This window comes from Acanthisitta chloris, unplaced genomic scaffold (assembly GCF_000695815.1).
Source record: "Acanthisitta chloris isolate BGI_N310 unplaced genomic scaffold, ASM69581v1 scaffold29487, whole genome shotgun sequence".
Taxonomy (NCBI): Eukaryota; Metazoa; Chordata; class Aves; order Passeriformes; family Acanthisittidae; genus Acanthisitta; species Acanthisitta chloris.
In genome coordinates, this window is record NW_008682561.1 from 15,557 (window position 1) to 30,334 (window position 14,778).

The 14,778-nt window shown below is 40.8% G+C and overlaps 1 protein-coding gene across 1 annotated transcript; it reads right to left on the reverse strand.

The window, feature by feature from the left end:
- Positions 1 to 3,241: 3,241 nt before the first annotated feature.
- On the reverse strand, positions 3,242 to 12,573 carry GBAS (glioblastoma amplified sequence). The gene is made up of 9 exons (XM_009078577.1): positions 12,414 to 12,573; positions 12,290 to 12,335; positions 9,466 to 9,560; positions 7,386 to 7,456; positions 6,887 to 7,027; positions 6,439 to 6,470; positions 5,184 to 5,278; positions 4,277 to 4,360; positions 3,242 to 3,463 (listed from the first exon to the last, which is right to left on the reverse strand). The coding sequence occupies exons 1-9, from the start codon at positions 12,571 to 12,573 to the stop codon at positions 3,399 to 3,401; spliced, it is 789 nt and encodes a 262-aa protein (XP_009076825.1). The 3' UTR covers positions 3,242 to 3,398.
- Positions 12,574 to 14,778: the final 2,205 nt, after the last annotated feature.

The window sequence follows — 14,778 nt, forward strand, 5'->3', positions numbered from 1 at the left end:
GTCTAAAGAGTTTAGAAACTTCACAGAAGCCCAGACAGACAATGGCTGGCAGCTGCTCCCCACAACTTCTGGGAGTATTAAAGATGGGCTCTTTTAAATTCTTCCTGAGAGAAGTCTCAGCCAGCTCCAAGGGCAGCTCCTGTACAATCCTGCTTTTGTTTAGTCAAGACTGCATGAGCAGAACAAGTATAAACTCTTTCTGCTCCCATCGTGTCCCTCTGCAATCTTATAGTTATGAAGCAAAGTGTTTGTTTGCTGCAGGTTTCTGTTGAATTACAAGGCCATTAAAAAATAAACCTAACATGGAACTAATCTGCTCAAGCTCAGGCCCTGAGCCCACAGACATTGTGACATGCTTCAAGGCTGTGTAAATTCCCTCCTACCACAGCCAGAGGCAGTGCAGGAGGCTCAGTGCCACAGAGAAGTTAACATTCACAGCAGGATCTTCTGCCAGTCGGAGCACTATGGAAACGTGGTGCTGTGCCAGGGATTTCACAACAGCTCTTTAGGTCTGACTGGTTTGGAATAAATACCACCACCCCCTTCCACTGGGCAAATATCAAGCCTGACCTCTAACCCAGGAGGTACCAGAAGGATTAACTGAGCTCAGTGAGTGGCTGAGCTCTTTTGTCTGTAAAATACTGGAAAAACCCAGGAGGGAATAAAGCAGTGGGAGGGAAGTTTCAGTGTTACAGCCAAGCTACCCATTTGCCTGAACATGGGATCATCGGAGTACAGCAAAGTCTGGAGAGCAACACATCAGGCAAGTAATATCTGGTCTTCAGGTGGGTCTCCTGACCATGAGCATGGGGAGGCACAAGCCTCATTTAAAGCCTTCTAATGCAATGATTCAGTGAGGCAGAATTGCTTTAGATGATATATTCAGCTTGCACGAGGGACAGTTTGCTCTAGGCAAACCACAGCACAACTAAAACTGAGTTTTAATTGTGTCAATACAGTGGAACAAGAACTGGTAACTGCCAGAGACCCTCCCAGGCACTGTTCCCCACTTTCCAACCACTGGAGAGAGACTTCAGTTCTGAACTGTACCAGCTCTCCTCTAAGAAATGCTCAAGTATTGCTAGTCAAAGGAAGAAGGCAGACTCAGCCTTGGAATTAAGAGGGAAAATCACAACAGTGTTCACCCAGCAGGGGAAAACCAATCTCAGAAAAGGCTCAGGCAAAGGGAAGCAAGGAGAGACTGGCATTACTTATTTATCTACTCTGTTAAGCTCAGTGAGTTTAAATAGTTATCTGCAAGGAAAATACCAGGAACTAATCTCTCTCTGAGGGCAGCCAGAGCAGGAGTGTGAAGCTCAGAAGGGCAGGAGGCACATTCACAACACATTAGACCACCACTAGTGGGAATTCAGACCTTGGGGAGAGGGTAAGAGATGTGTGCTGTGTGATGTCACTCCACAGAACACCCAGTTATTCCTCTGATCTATGTATGCAGATCTTCCTGGTCCTTACACAGCAGGATCTCTGCCAGACTGGATCTAATTCCTAGTGCTCCCAGCTGGAGAAACAGATTGCATCAGAACCCACAAAATCCTGTAGCTCCAGAAATGTTTTTCGCTGTTTGTCCCTGACTAAGGCTGCTGGGTGTGAGGGTTAGTTACAAGGACAATTCTCTAGGAATAAGAAATATGGGAGAAGTAACAAGGACTGGAAGCTGATATTATCATCTCTTCCCTTTTGCAGCTGAACAGTAGCCCAAATAGCCTGGAAAAATGAGAGCCTGATGATAGTACTGCTTCAGGGCTGATTTACAAGGAGCAGCTCAAATGATTTACTTGGCCACTGAGCAAGTCAAACTGAGAACTTTAAGCTGATGTAGTACAGAATTTTACTCAGTAAAATCCCATAATCAGTTGACAACAGGAAGAAAGTATGAAACCTGACAAGAACCAGATCAAATATTGACTTTGTTCAAGATGAAATTCAGAAGGGAGGCATGAGCCCAGTGGATTTCATGTGGGGAGAAATCAGAGCTGAAAGATGAAGCAAAATTTGTGGAGAAAAATCAAAAGGATTTCCTTATTTATCACCATGGCACTTAATGACCTCTAGAACACTCAGCAAAATGGGATGTGATGGAGAGTTTATAAATTCCTTTTGGAGAAAGAGAGCAGAACACTGGGAAATGCTGTCCCTGGCCCAGAGGTGATACTGGCCAATTAGGCTGAAATATTATATGCAATTATTCAAATTTTCCATTATAAACCCTTCAAGAGGAGAGAAAACACAGGTAGTTCAATACATAAGGTGCCAGCAAAGTGTGAAAATTAAAAGGATTTTATTGACTGGTATGTTCTTCCTGAAAACTCATTGAAATGTACAAACTGGACATTCAGTAACTGATTTGTACATTCAGTATGTTACACTGATTCTTGTAGCCACTGGAAAGAGAGAATATTATTTTCACTTACAGGATGTTCACATCGTTGCAGACACCAAAAGTGTTGATACATTCTAGTCTAAAAGTGAAACCAAAACAGAACTGGACATCATGGTACACTGATATGCCAATCCCATGGATTCAACATGCTCCAGTTTCACACACCGATTCAGAAGTACCTACTGTACAGGCAGTGAAACACCCGACCAAGCATATGTCTGAAGTCATGATTGCTTATTAAATTAAACCCCTTTTCCCAGACTTATTTGTAGAGATAAGTGTATTTAACTGAACTTGATTCCCTGCAGAGTGTTCAGACAAGTATTTCTTGGCAGTATTTCTTGGAAAACCGTGGGTCATGCTTCACAGAACTCATTTCAGGTGTAGGTGTCTACACCAATGTGCATTGAGACTCAACAGGCTCCAGAGTCCTTGCAAACCACAGTGCCCTGTTCCCTGTCCATAAACCATCACCTGACACAGTATCATCCCCAATTAATGACTGCCTGTTTGTAAATTGTGAGCTCCTTACTGCTTTCAGGCCTGCTCCAACAGCCATGTGTAATTCTGAGCTGCCCAAGGGCTTGAGAACTTCTCCTGTCACAACTCCCACGTGTGTTTGCAAACCTGCAGTCATTACAATGCTACAAGGAGGCCACAGCAATGGCCACACTCCATTCTGTGCTGTTACTGAACACTGGGCAGTGCCTGTGTAGCAGGAGATATTAAATACTGCAGGTCACAGGAGCAGTCTCACACAGGAACTCATGTCTTTGTACTTGTTTTCAGTTAACCAACCTTTTCATTACAGGGCTGCATTTGTTTTCGGCCTGGTACAATCCTAAGAGCAAAAGGTCATGGGTTCTGAAGAAAAGAGGTCTCTTTTATAAGCTCAATACAGTACTTTTATATTTCAGACTATGATATACAGTGTATACCATAAATTAAGACAAATACTTGTCACTTCATCTATGTAGGCACAAGTAAATCAGTGACTTTACTGAAGTGGAGAAATCTTCAATGGTATCATGATTCTGGACTCCATTTCCTGAATAAGGGGCACTGAAAAAAAATGGAGACAGGGATTAACTTCACTAACAGAGATCATGAGCAGTTCAGCATACTCAGTTTGAACAGCTTTTATTGTCTTCCAACTCCTCTCCTATGCTAGTGCACACCAAGCCACTAGTAACACCAACATCCCTCCAACTGCAGCACAGCAGTTCTGAGAACTGATTTTAATACAATCTGCTCCTTTGAAGGCAAATATTTCTATTCCTTTTCACCACAATGGAAATTATCTTACATTTTTCTGGTAAACTTCCCTTTGAAATGTTCCTGTGGAACCCAAACCTGACATGCTTGGCATACTTTCATGAGTTTGGTTATGAAAGCTGTCTTTGATCTCAAAGATCTCCTGCCTTCTGGTTCCCAAGTCCAGATTCCCTTTTCCAAGGAATGCACTTAGCAAGACTCCCATATTTCATGAAATATTAGAGGTGATAATCCAATAGAAAGACAAATTTCACTATTGGCTCGCTAAATTTTTGGGCACAAGCATTTACACAAATCTGTTCTTCCACAGAAGTGCCTGGATAAAAAATGACTTTTAATGTGGCCTTTTTTTACCACTTAGGCAACTTGCCCAAGTTTGTACAAACAATAGCAAAATTCACTTTGCAGCTTAGTGCAATGTCCCACCTTTCCCTTACTGCTGAGCAACTGACACAGACACACACAATACTTCCCTCAGCCATGCAAAACTCTTTATCACTGGGATGTGCTGTGATTATCCCTGTGGGATGTGCCAGAGCACAGACAGGATGGCATGCACCAAAGTCTGCCTCCAGCATTCCAGGCAAGTTAATAAGTTACCTGTGTAATAGACTAGTTCATCCCAGCCAGGTTTATTCCAGGCAGCATTCCTTATGTCTTCTCTGGTTTGCAGATCTTTGTAAGCTGATGAAGGAAAACAAGCACAAAGCTTAAAAGTAAGTCCTTTTCCTCCTGCACAAGAATAGCTCCTTTAAGATTATTCTAGTGAGTAATTAGGAGGTTGTAAACACTGGGAAGGAAAGAAGTCAGAAGTTCTTCTCCTCAAGAAGGAAAAGCTTCCAAACCAATGCAAACAGAAGGAACTGGGGAAGAGAGAGAATGTCTCAGGCACAGGTAAGAAATAATGCAAGAATACAGTTCTACATGATTTCTAGTGCTGGAATACAATATTCTGTATTGCTGAGATATGAAGATAATAATGTGTATTTCTACCAGAAGTATTAGACTGAGTTTCTTCAAACTGAAACAACCCTCAGATGTAAAAGCAGCTTAAGTATTTGTGGAGAATAATGCACAAGAAAGCCAAAGCACCCTGATGAAGAAATGTAAATCAATGCTTGACTTTCCTTTTGGCAGGTGTGGTATATGTGATGCTGGAAATCAAACTGCAAAACCTGATTTCAGCATGAATGGGGTGGCAGGACATGGCATGGCATGTTTATGTTACTGAGAGCAAACAGGTAGTTCCTAGTAAGAAAGGGCTGTGAGAAACTGTTGATGGAAACAGAACAAAACAGAATACAAACTTTCACTTCTGTTTGCTTGTTAAAGAATAAAGTTAACCTACACAAAAATTAAGGAAAACCACAGTGCTGTTGTGAAACAAAACAGAACAAACCATTTTGAGACATTCCTTTGCCTTTTGTAAAAACCCTGTCTGCTGGGCAAAGTCAACAATCTGTGAGAAGCCGACTCAGGGAGAAAATAGCAGAGAACATGAATTTACCCCAAAGGTGATGAACCATATAGAGCTGTCCAATCTGTGAGAAAAACCCTCCAACTGCTTCGTTATTATCCTGTCGAAAACGAATTGCACGAGCCCTACAGGAGAGCAGAGGAGACATTAGAACAGCAGATCTGGGGAGAAAATAGATAGTAAGTGAAAGGAAAACAGAGCTGAAAGGAAGCTGAAGTGTTAAAGAGCATTTGCAGTACACTTCAGCAATTAAAACCAAGAACAAATCTGCACTACACTCATTTTCAGCACTAAGTGATTAAGGTAAACCTATAAAGCTCGTTAGAAGGCATTAAAATTGAAGGCCTAGGGTTTCATTAGTTTGTACATTAATCATTCCTCAGCATCAGATTCAGTTTAAAGATAATTGCTGGAACAGTGTCAAGTGGCCTTTTAATAGCAGGTTGTTCTCAAACTAAACCCTTGAGTTTCAGTCATAGCAGCTTTGCCACAGATTTTGTGGTAGTGGAAGACAACATTTTATTCTCATAGATCTCTGGATAAATCAGTGTTGTCTAATAGCTCTCTTGACTATAAATCTGTTGCCTCTTCTAAAACAGAGTGGCTACCACTGTAGATATGCCTGTTTTACAAAAATTCTACATTAAATTTATTCAAACCACTCTAATGAAATACATTATAGCAGTGACAGTGACATCTACAAATCCAAGTCCTCATCTTTATCAAAATAACTGAAAACACTCCAAATTATTTAACCATCAACCACTAGAACTGCAAAGAAACTTACACTGGTGTTAAATGAAACAAGATCAGGAACAACAGAAAACTGTCTCAAATGCTTTTAACCTACACATTAAAATACAAATGTGCTGCTCAGTTGCTTTTCAAGAAGCAACTTGACTTTTAGAGATTAGAAGAGCAAAGATTTAGCCATTTAAACTAAAAGTGCTCCTGTGAAAGATCAACCTAGTCTCACTGAGGTAACTGCCTCTCTTCCCCAAGCAGAGCTGTCTGCTGAAAATCAATGGTTTCTGCTACATTACAGCAAACTAAAAGGGTTCTGTGAAGAAAAGCCAAACCACAATGCTGCTTGTGCATAAAATTCCTCTTGCTTTCCTCAAAGGATAAATTAAGGGTCAAAGAACAGTCTTGCAAGTTGTGTAAGTACAGCAGCAGGTCACTAACTGGGGGCTGAAATGCTGCGGGACAACTCTGCCACCTCCACTTCCTGACTTCTCAACATGGATCTCAAACAGGAGAGCACAAATGCTGAGGCAACACTTACCAGTAATTCCCCCACTCAATCATTGTGCCAGGCTACAAAAACAAAACAGACTGTTAAACTGCAGTTTCAACAAAGTCAAGAGGCTTGGACAGTTTTCACAACATTTATGTGTGGAAAACACTCTGCATGAACCAAATCACCTCACTGGGAGTGCTAAGTATATTAACCTGTAATTACTCTGTTTACTGGCTGTATTACCTCAAAAGTCATTCGCCTGCAGTATCCTTCAAACAAACCACAGAGCCTTCAGCCCTGCAGGTATCAGGATCTTGTTGGATCCTGCCTTCACTTTGGACCCCACACTTTGAGAGTAACAATGACTCAGACATCAGCTTTGATAAGAACCAGATTTTAAGACAAGGTCTGTTTTCCATCTGCATCACACAAACAAGCTTTGAACATTTTCCAACAGCACAGAGCTCAAAAAACCAAAAAGATTGAAACTTACTCTAAGTTGATAGGATCTCAGTTCATAAATATTAGGCCCCTCTCTGGGAACAGGTTCATTCCAGAAACTGAACTCCAAGAGTAACTGGTTCTTGCGTGAGAGGAGCATGTTACCTCGTTCTTTGCGGAACTCTGTGAACTCCTGAAAAATCAAGGATCAAGATTCAACAACAAACAGCAGTAAATATGGTGCTTTAGGTTCTCTGTTTTAATGCTGTCAGGGTTTTAGGACAGTGAAATGCTTTAGATTGCAAGGGCACCTGAACTCCCCTGGCACACAGGAAAATCCCAAGTGCTGTGTTTCCACAGCACCAAGTGTGGCTCATACTCAGGTATCAAACCTCAGTATTTCTGAGCCTTTTCCAAAGAGGTTTCTGAGGTTGTGCAGGAAGTGATGAGACACTGAGGTAAAATCAGCTATCCAAATCTGCAGTTTTTCCTCTGTTCTTTGTTCTCTTCTGAGCACAATAACCTGTTCTAGCACAATCGATGCACTTTACCTTGTTTTGACGGAGTTTACTCATGACCTCATTGAGAGCTGGATAACCTCCCTCATATCTCCACAAATGAACTGAAACACAGAAAAGGAACCTTTTTCAGGGATGTCACAGAGCAGTGCTAAATCTTCTGGAAAAAAAATAAATCACAGTATCAAATGCTCTTCATACTACAGAATTATCCATAACCAGAAATCAGGGAACAGGTTTCAAATCAGGTTTTCATTAAGGAAAGCACTACACATTTGAAGAATAATGGAATCATGTGCTTTTTGAAAAGGGTTCTCTTGGAAAATTTTGCAGTTTACACTGAAGATAACAGGGAAAATTTGTGAAAGGACTTATTGTTGCCACACCAGTGAGATGTGATGACTTTACAGGACTGTAATTGAAACTTAGATTCAATTTAAGAGGATGATTTGATTCCAAAAACATGTTTTATACCAATGGCATCTAAGAGCAGTAGAGGGGCAGACTTTTCAGTGCAGTAAATTACTCCAGCACAAAAGCAACAGACTTTCTGTAGGACATGAGAAATGATGCAAATGTTATTTTTGAGCTTGACATTAATAAAAGCAGAAGATATCTGAACATGCCAGAAGTGTTACATGTATTTTCCCCATAAAACCAATTGCCAAGATATCTGTACATGCCAGAAGTGTTTCATGTATTTTCCCCATAAAACCAATTGCAGAACAGGTATCTACATCTGAGTTTTTTTCAGAGCATTCTCTCTTTCATGAATCAGAATAAATGCCTTTAATAAATCACAGGAAGATTTATTTACAAGCACTGAATATAGCAAGGCAATAATTTCACCTCACAGAATCGCAAAAACTACTTTCTCTCCTCTAAAGCAGGTCCTGGGCCTTTTCCAAGAGAGCAAACAAGACTAATGTTGAGGCACTTCACTGTGATAGCAGATTCATCCAGTGCTTCTGCTGCCTCAGCCCCAGGGCAAATTTGATAGATCCACCTAATATTAACACAGCCTGGGCACAAGTGCTGAACAAGTCAAACCCCATCATCTGCTTTATTACCCTGCTAGAGCTGTTGCAATAACATTTTCAAGGCAGGCTGTGGATGCAATTACAGATATAGTCTGTGTTAATACATTACAAAAGCAGCGACTGAGATGTGGCTGAGAAATTCCCATTTCAATTGTCTCCGTTCCCCAATTCCCCTTCAACCTCCAGAATTGTTTATCTCACTTTGTTTATCTACTGTTGTTTCTTTGCATTCCTTCAGTGTCAATATTGCAATCAGCTGTGAATGCAGGGGAAATTAATGTGTATATGAGTATGTTTGTCGTTTATGAAGCAATGACACTGACCCTGGCAGAGCTCTAACTGTGGAGCTACAGAACCTCTATGGCTTTGTGGCTTCCCATTCCTTCAATTTCCCAGAGCCTGGGAAATTGTTCAGGTTTTCTCTCTACACTGGACTCTGTGGAGTTACCTCTGTGGCAGCTCTTCAGTCACTTCTAGTTCCAATATGTTTTCAATCTGCACAGTTAGGCACTGTCCTTGTATGAACATGAACAGAAGTGTTTTCCTTTCCCCTAGCAAAGCCTGAGTTTATTGTTAAGTTTACAATGTTTATGGCCAAGTTTACAATGCAGTGATTTTTTTCAGAGGGTCTGAATGCTTTGCATTTCATTATCATACAGCAATTAACAGGATGAAAGCCTGAGTGAAGGTTTTATACTGGCCAATAGGGATAAACTCTGGCTTTGGAAGCCTTTGCCTTTACCCTAAATATTCAGGAACACCATCTGTGCCCAGAAAATAGGATCCCATTTTACAAGCATTTTCCCCCCAACCTGTTAATCTACCACCTGGAAAACATGAAAGTGTATTAACAATAGGACAAATCCTAGGAATTAATGCTTTACTGTCAAACTCAGCATGACAAAAGCAAGCACTGCAAATGTTAGCATGACCAATAAGTGATGCACACACCCCCTTGCTGTACACATTGCCACAGGTTTACTGTCAACAGAGATGATTTAAAGAGAAGAAAACCTGCCAAGCACACGTTTCACTTGCATGGGTTTACATTCTGTTGTACTTCTAGCTCCTACCAGCCTGATCTTGCTCTCCGTACCACGTGTTCCAAGTCCCCACCAGTGCACATGGGTAGTGTTTTTCTTCATGAATCTTTGGCAGCACCTCTTGACTTGAAAACAAGGAATACAGACACTAGGTTGCATTGCCTTCAGGGAGGCTACAGTTGATATGTATAACAAAGCACCACACGTTCAGCATTATGGTATGAAAATTCACAAGTTCTACTTTGCAGAGGAGAAAGGTGAAGTACAAAAATCTGCTATACAGGGGGAAGATTGCTACAACACCACAAAACTTAAGGTAAGTGATACCATTTCTTTACTGTATGGCAAATACACAGCATGGGAGAATTCTTTTGATGCAATAAATTATGTCTAGCACCTAAAAGATTATCCAAAACATCAGGAAAATAAGTACCAGGATGTCTCACTTACAGAAAATGCAGCATAGCTACATGGATGATTTGCTTGAGGAAAAGCTTTTCTTTATCAAGGGAGGGAGAACACACAAAAATATGACAGCACAGTCCTCTGTGCCAGTTACAGTGCTATTAATTGCTGAGCTGAATGAATTAAAAAGCCATTTGATAGATGAAATGATTATGATAGCTCATAGTATGCAGCCTTATTGCTTTCTACCACTGCAGAAACTGGGTTTAGTCTGAGGCAACTTACCCACTCATGTATCCAGTGAAACTGCCTTAAAAAAACCTCCAACACCAAATTTCTGCTTGACTATTTCCAGTATTTCTAACTTTTTTGTTTTTTTCAAACTTTAGAAGTGACCTACATTAGCATAAGGAAATTAAAGTTTCCCTGATTGCTGACTCAGACAAGACACTCACTGCTCTGTGCTTTGATGAGTAAGTCAATTAGTCTGGTTGAACTTTGCCATTTATATTTTTCCCTGAATAATTATCCTTCTTACTCAGTTTGGCTCACAGGCAATGAGTCTCTGCACAGTATCAAATAATAGAAAGTAGGCTGGTCTGAGGCTGGGAGGCATTAGATAGGAGTTTTCCTCTTGCTTCTGCCACTGACTTTCCAGACAACCTTGAGACAATCTCATTACTAATTTGTACCTCAAGATTTCTCACTACACAGTGTAAATAATATGATGTCTCCAAGGACATTTTCAAGGATGTTTCACCATCAGTTCATTTTTGCAGACCACAGTGAGGTCCTAGAAATGCAGCTTTAAACAGCAATGGTAAAGTATTACAATAAGCCTCAAATATATTGTGGTACAAATTTTAGGGAAAACATGCTCACAGGGATACCTTAGGAACACCATTCCCTCTTCAAAAAATTGTCCCTGATTCTGCAGAAGGGGTCTCTAACCACAGTGATTCATGGAACACTCTCCTAATTGTCTTCATTACACTATTTCTTTATTAATACATGATGACTAATCCTTTTTTTTTGGTTTGATACAGAATTAACCTGTACATCTTTAATTCAGGGAGAGGAATGAGGAATGTTCAGAGAGGCTTAGTTTTATTGATTACTCCACTCGAGTGTTCTCCTTCCTTAAAATACTTAAGTTTGCTTTGGAAGGAATAAATCTAACCACATGTATTTCTTTCTTTGCTATTGTCTCTCTCCTTGAAAACAGAAATCTCTGCTCTCACTCCACATTTAAGCAGCTCATGAACTAATGCAGAGAAGTTGTTCCCTGCCTTGCATAACTGGACATGTTTATATTGAGCTTTTAAACATGAAGATGGTCGAATACTAATTGTGCATCTCTGGGTATTTATTTTTTAAACAAACAAAAAAAAGAGCTAAAAATACCCTGACTTAATGTTATTCGAGTGGATTTCTATGTTTCTATGACAGGGAAAACAGCTGTGGGTTATTCATCCCCATTTCCAAGCTGAACACATGAAGGTACAAAGGTGTTAGATGACTCACTCATGGTTGTGCAGCCAACCAGTAACAGCTGAGGACATGAACTGGGAGTTTGAACTTCTCCCCCTCCCTCCAGCTCAGCTGCTGTGCTCACCAATACACCACACTCCAAAACTGGTTGTGCTGAGAATTTTTTATTTAACTGTGAGTGAGAAGGCACTGCTGAGTGTGAGGGCCACTGCACTTCCAAATTTAAACATACAGTTCTGTAAAGGCAGCTGTTCTGGCTCTAGAGGGATGATTATGTGGGCAGAAAAGGAGTAATATTTCTGCAGTTTCATCCTTAAAGTACTGCATTTAAAATGCGATTAATACATTTATAAAGCTGTAACTTTTTGGAAAATCTAGAACTATTGCTCCCCTTGGGGGAAATCACCCCAATGCAGATTCTATCCAAGGGTTTGCATAACTCTTAAGAAGCAGATCTCAGTAACAGAACTTGTGTAGAAGGATTTAGATAAACAGAAAGAAATATCAGCCCTGGGGGTTTTAAATCTCCTCGAAGTTTTACTTTCCAGTGATCTCTCCCTTTCCTTCCTGCATGCAGACCACCCTCAAACCATTCCTACCTGGCAGCTGCAGTGGGACATGCTAACACCACCTTTCCCTGCATGGATCAGTAACTTTAAGATCACGAAGGGAAGAAGGAGGATCTCTCCCAACAAATGCCACCAAAGTTCTCATAGGCATCATCCCAAACTTCAGCTTAGGAAAACAACTCCTCCAAGAGGGAAGGGAGGGATGAACTGAGTAAAATATCTTTTGCTACCCCTTTCCAAGAATAATATGACCTATTTAATACCAAATCCTAAAAACCCCAGAATTTTTCCACCTCCCCTCTAAATAATGATGGTATCTGCCCATTTTCTGAACAGCCTGTGATCAAATCAACATGTCTAGGATGTGAAAACATAGCACACACACTTACCAAAGCTTGTTGTAGGCCTCTAGACATTCTGGTTTTACATTGTGAACTGAAACAACAACAGGACGTGAGAAATGCAGGAAGAGAATAAAGAAATGGTAACGTTAATGAGAAAACCATCACTCACTCTGTAGTTTATACAGACTGCTGGTCTCTCTTTTGGCTAGGAGGTTGGAGTGAGCATCTTTCCTTGGATCCACTTTGCGTACAAATAGGGATTTTAACCAACTGTCCTCGCGAGGTCTGTGAGCCGAACATCCCAGTCCCCTGCACGGCAACAAGGACATTGCACTGGCTCTGAGCCTGTCTGCACAGCTCCCACAGTGCAGGAACACAGGCACAACCCAGTTCAGTGCAAACAGCAGCATAACACACAGTTACATATATATCTCTTGCTAAAACTTCCCACGGAGCCCAAGGGAAAGGCAGTTCGTTCCCCACTGCGATTTCTCCTCTCCCAAACCATTTGACTAGTTAACCACACACTATCCATGTTTATTCCCTGTGCACATGGCAGGGAATGGGTGGATGGCTGCTTTTGTTGCCTATTTCTCTTCTTTTTATCCAGTTTCTTTGCTGGGTCTGTCCTGATGTAGAGAGCAGAGTGAAAAAGAGCAAGGAGACAGTTTGCATAAGGAAAACTGTGCAGTGTAAATAGGAAAGAAACTGCCATATGTTCCTGTGCTGCTTAAATAGAGCTCTACAAAAGGAAAAGTAAAATGGCACATCTTTCAAGAGAAAAAATATCATCAAAGCCTAATTTGGGAAGAAAAAAAAAAAAGACTGGCAGGAAACAAAACAGCCTGGAAATATTCCACTCCCAAATTCTGGCAACTGTTCCATGTAGAGGTACAGCTACACACTCTGTACAACACTCACGTTTCCTTGTCTTTGAAACAGAAAAATTTCACTGTCTTTTTTTATCTAATCTTTATTCAGTTATGCCAAAATACTACCACCTCCCTTTACATGGCAGAACACACAAAACAACTGATAACTGTGATTTTTTAAAATGATGTGTTAAAGGAATTACTGTTCTCTTTTCCAGCTGACACAAGAGCTCTCAGTCACTAAAAAATGCGCAGAAGGACAAGAATGTGATGTATTTAATTGGTTCTCTACAGTGTCTGACAGGAGACCCCAAGCTCAAATGCTTTTTCTTCCATCTCTAAAATGACTTCCTTCAATTTGCTTTTTTTTGTCAGCCCCGTATTAGCCACTGTGAGGAAAACTAACTCTACTTCAGGCTTTTCCTGAAATGTTAAAATATTTCTGACATACTCAAAATGTGATATTTATACCACATGTATTTATTTATAACCTGGAGATTTAAACCTTTTCCTGCCTCAGATGTCAACTTTTCACCCTTAATTACTTAACTAGGAGATCCAGAAGACAGCTATCAACCTCCAGCCCAAAGCTGTCTTCCAGATATCAAGCTTTTGTGACAATTATTCCAAGCAAAAAGAACAGGGAAAGAAAACCTCAATTTCCTTTCATATCTTCACAGACGTGCCTGTCTGTATCACACAAAAGTAGTTCACACTAGCTGTGTTTTACAACAATCAACCTTTTAATCCCAGTGCCTGAAAAGAACACAATGAACTGGTTCACCCTGTGGAAGAGGATGGAGGAAAGGAAAAGGAATTCATCGCATAGAATAACAGAAACTGCAGCCGAGATGACCTTCAGTGTTAAGAAGCAATCGGTAAATACCTTATTGCTGTGTTTATTTCAATGTGGTGCCTTGCCTGGCCGTGGGCAAACACAGAGAGCAGTGGCTGTGCTGAAAGCCAAGCAGCTATTCCTGAGTGCAGGCATTTAAAGGGCATTCCATGATAGGGTTGTTGATAGAGTGCAGGGAAGGCAGCTGCCTGCAGCAGACCTATCTCTGGTCTCAGCTGGAGGAGGCGAGGCACAGGTGACAGCAGCTGTGTTGTCACATCAAGTGCCACAGGAACACAAGCTGCCCCAGAGGATAGGGGGTAAATCCCACCTAATAAATACAAGTTGTTTTCAAAAGCTCCTTTAAAGTAAGCCCTCATGCTCCCCAGACAGCAAACAGGGCTCCAGGGGACAGAACTCAATCCCAGTCCTACTCAGTTTTTCTACCCAGGTTTGTAAACTATCACCATTTCCTCTCCTTTATTAAACAGTTAGCAAAGTAATTAACTAATAATCCTCTTCTGTGAGGATAATTCTTTGCAGCAAACTCTGAAGATGAAAGAGACAAATAATCATGATGCTTTTCCTGTGCACCAGCTGTATAATCAGGAAGAGTAACCTGGAGTTACAGAGAGAACACTGAAAAGCAAATTCCTTTGCTATCAGGAGAATCTCATGACCTGAATGTTAAATTGCACCTAAAACTGAAGGTATAGGTAATTTTCAATACAATGAGTAATACTTTGCATTTATGTCAAATCTTCTGCCCAGCAACTGTAAAGTTCCTCGTGAGCATTGACTAACAATTCACAACCATCTAAATAACA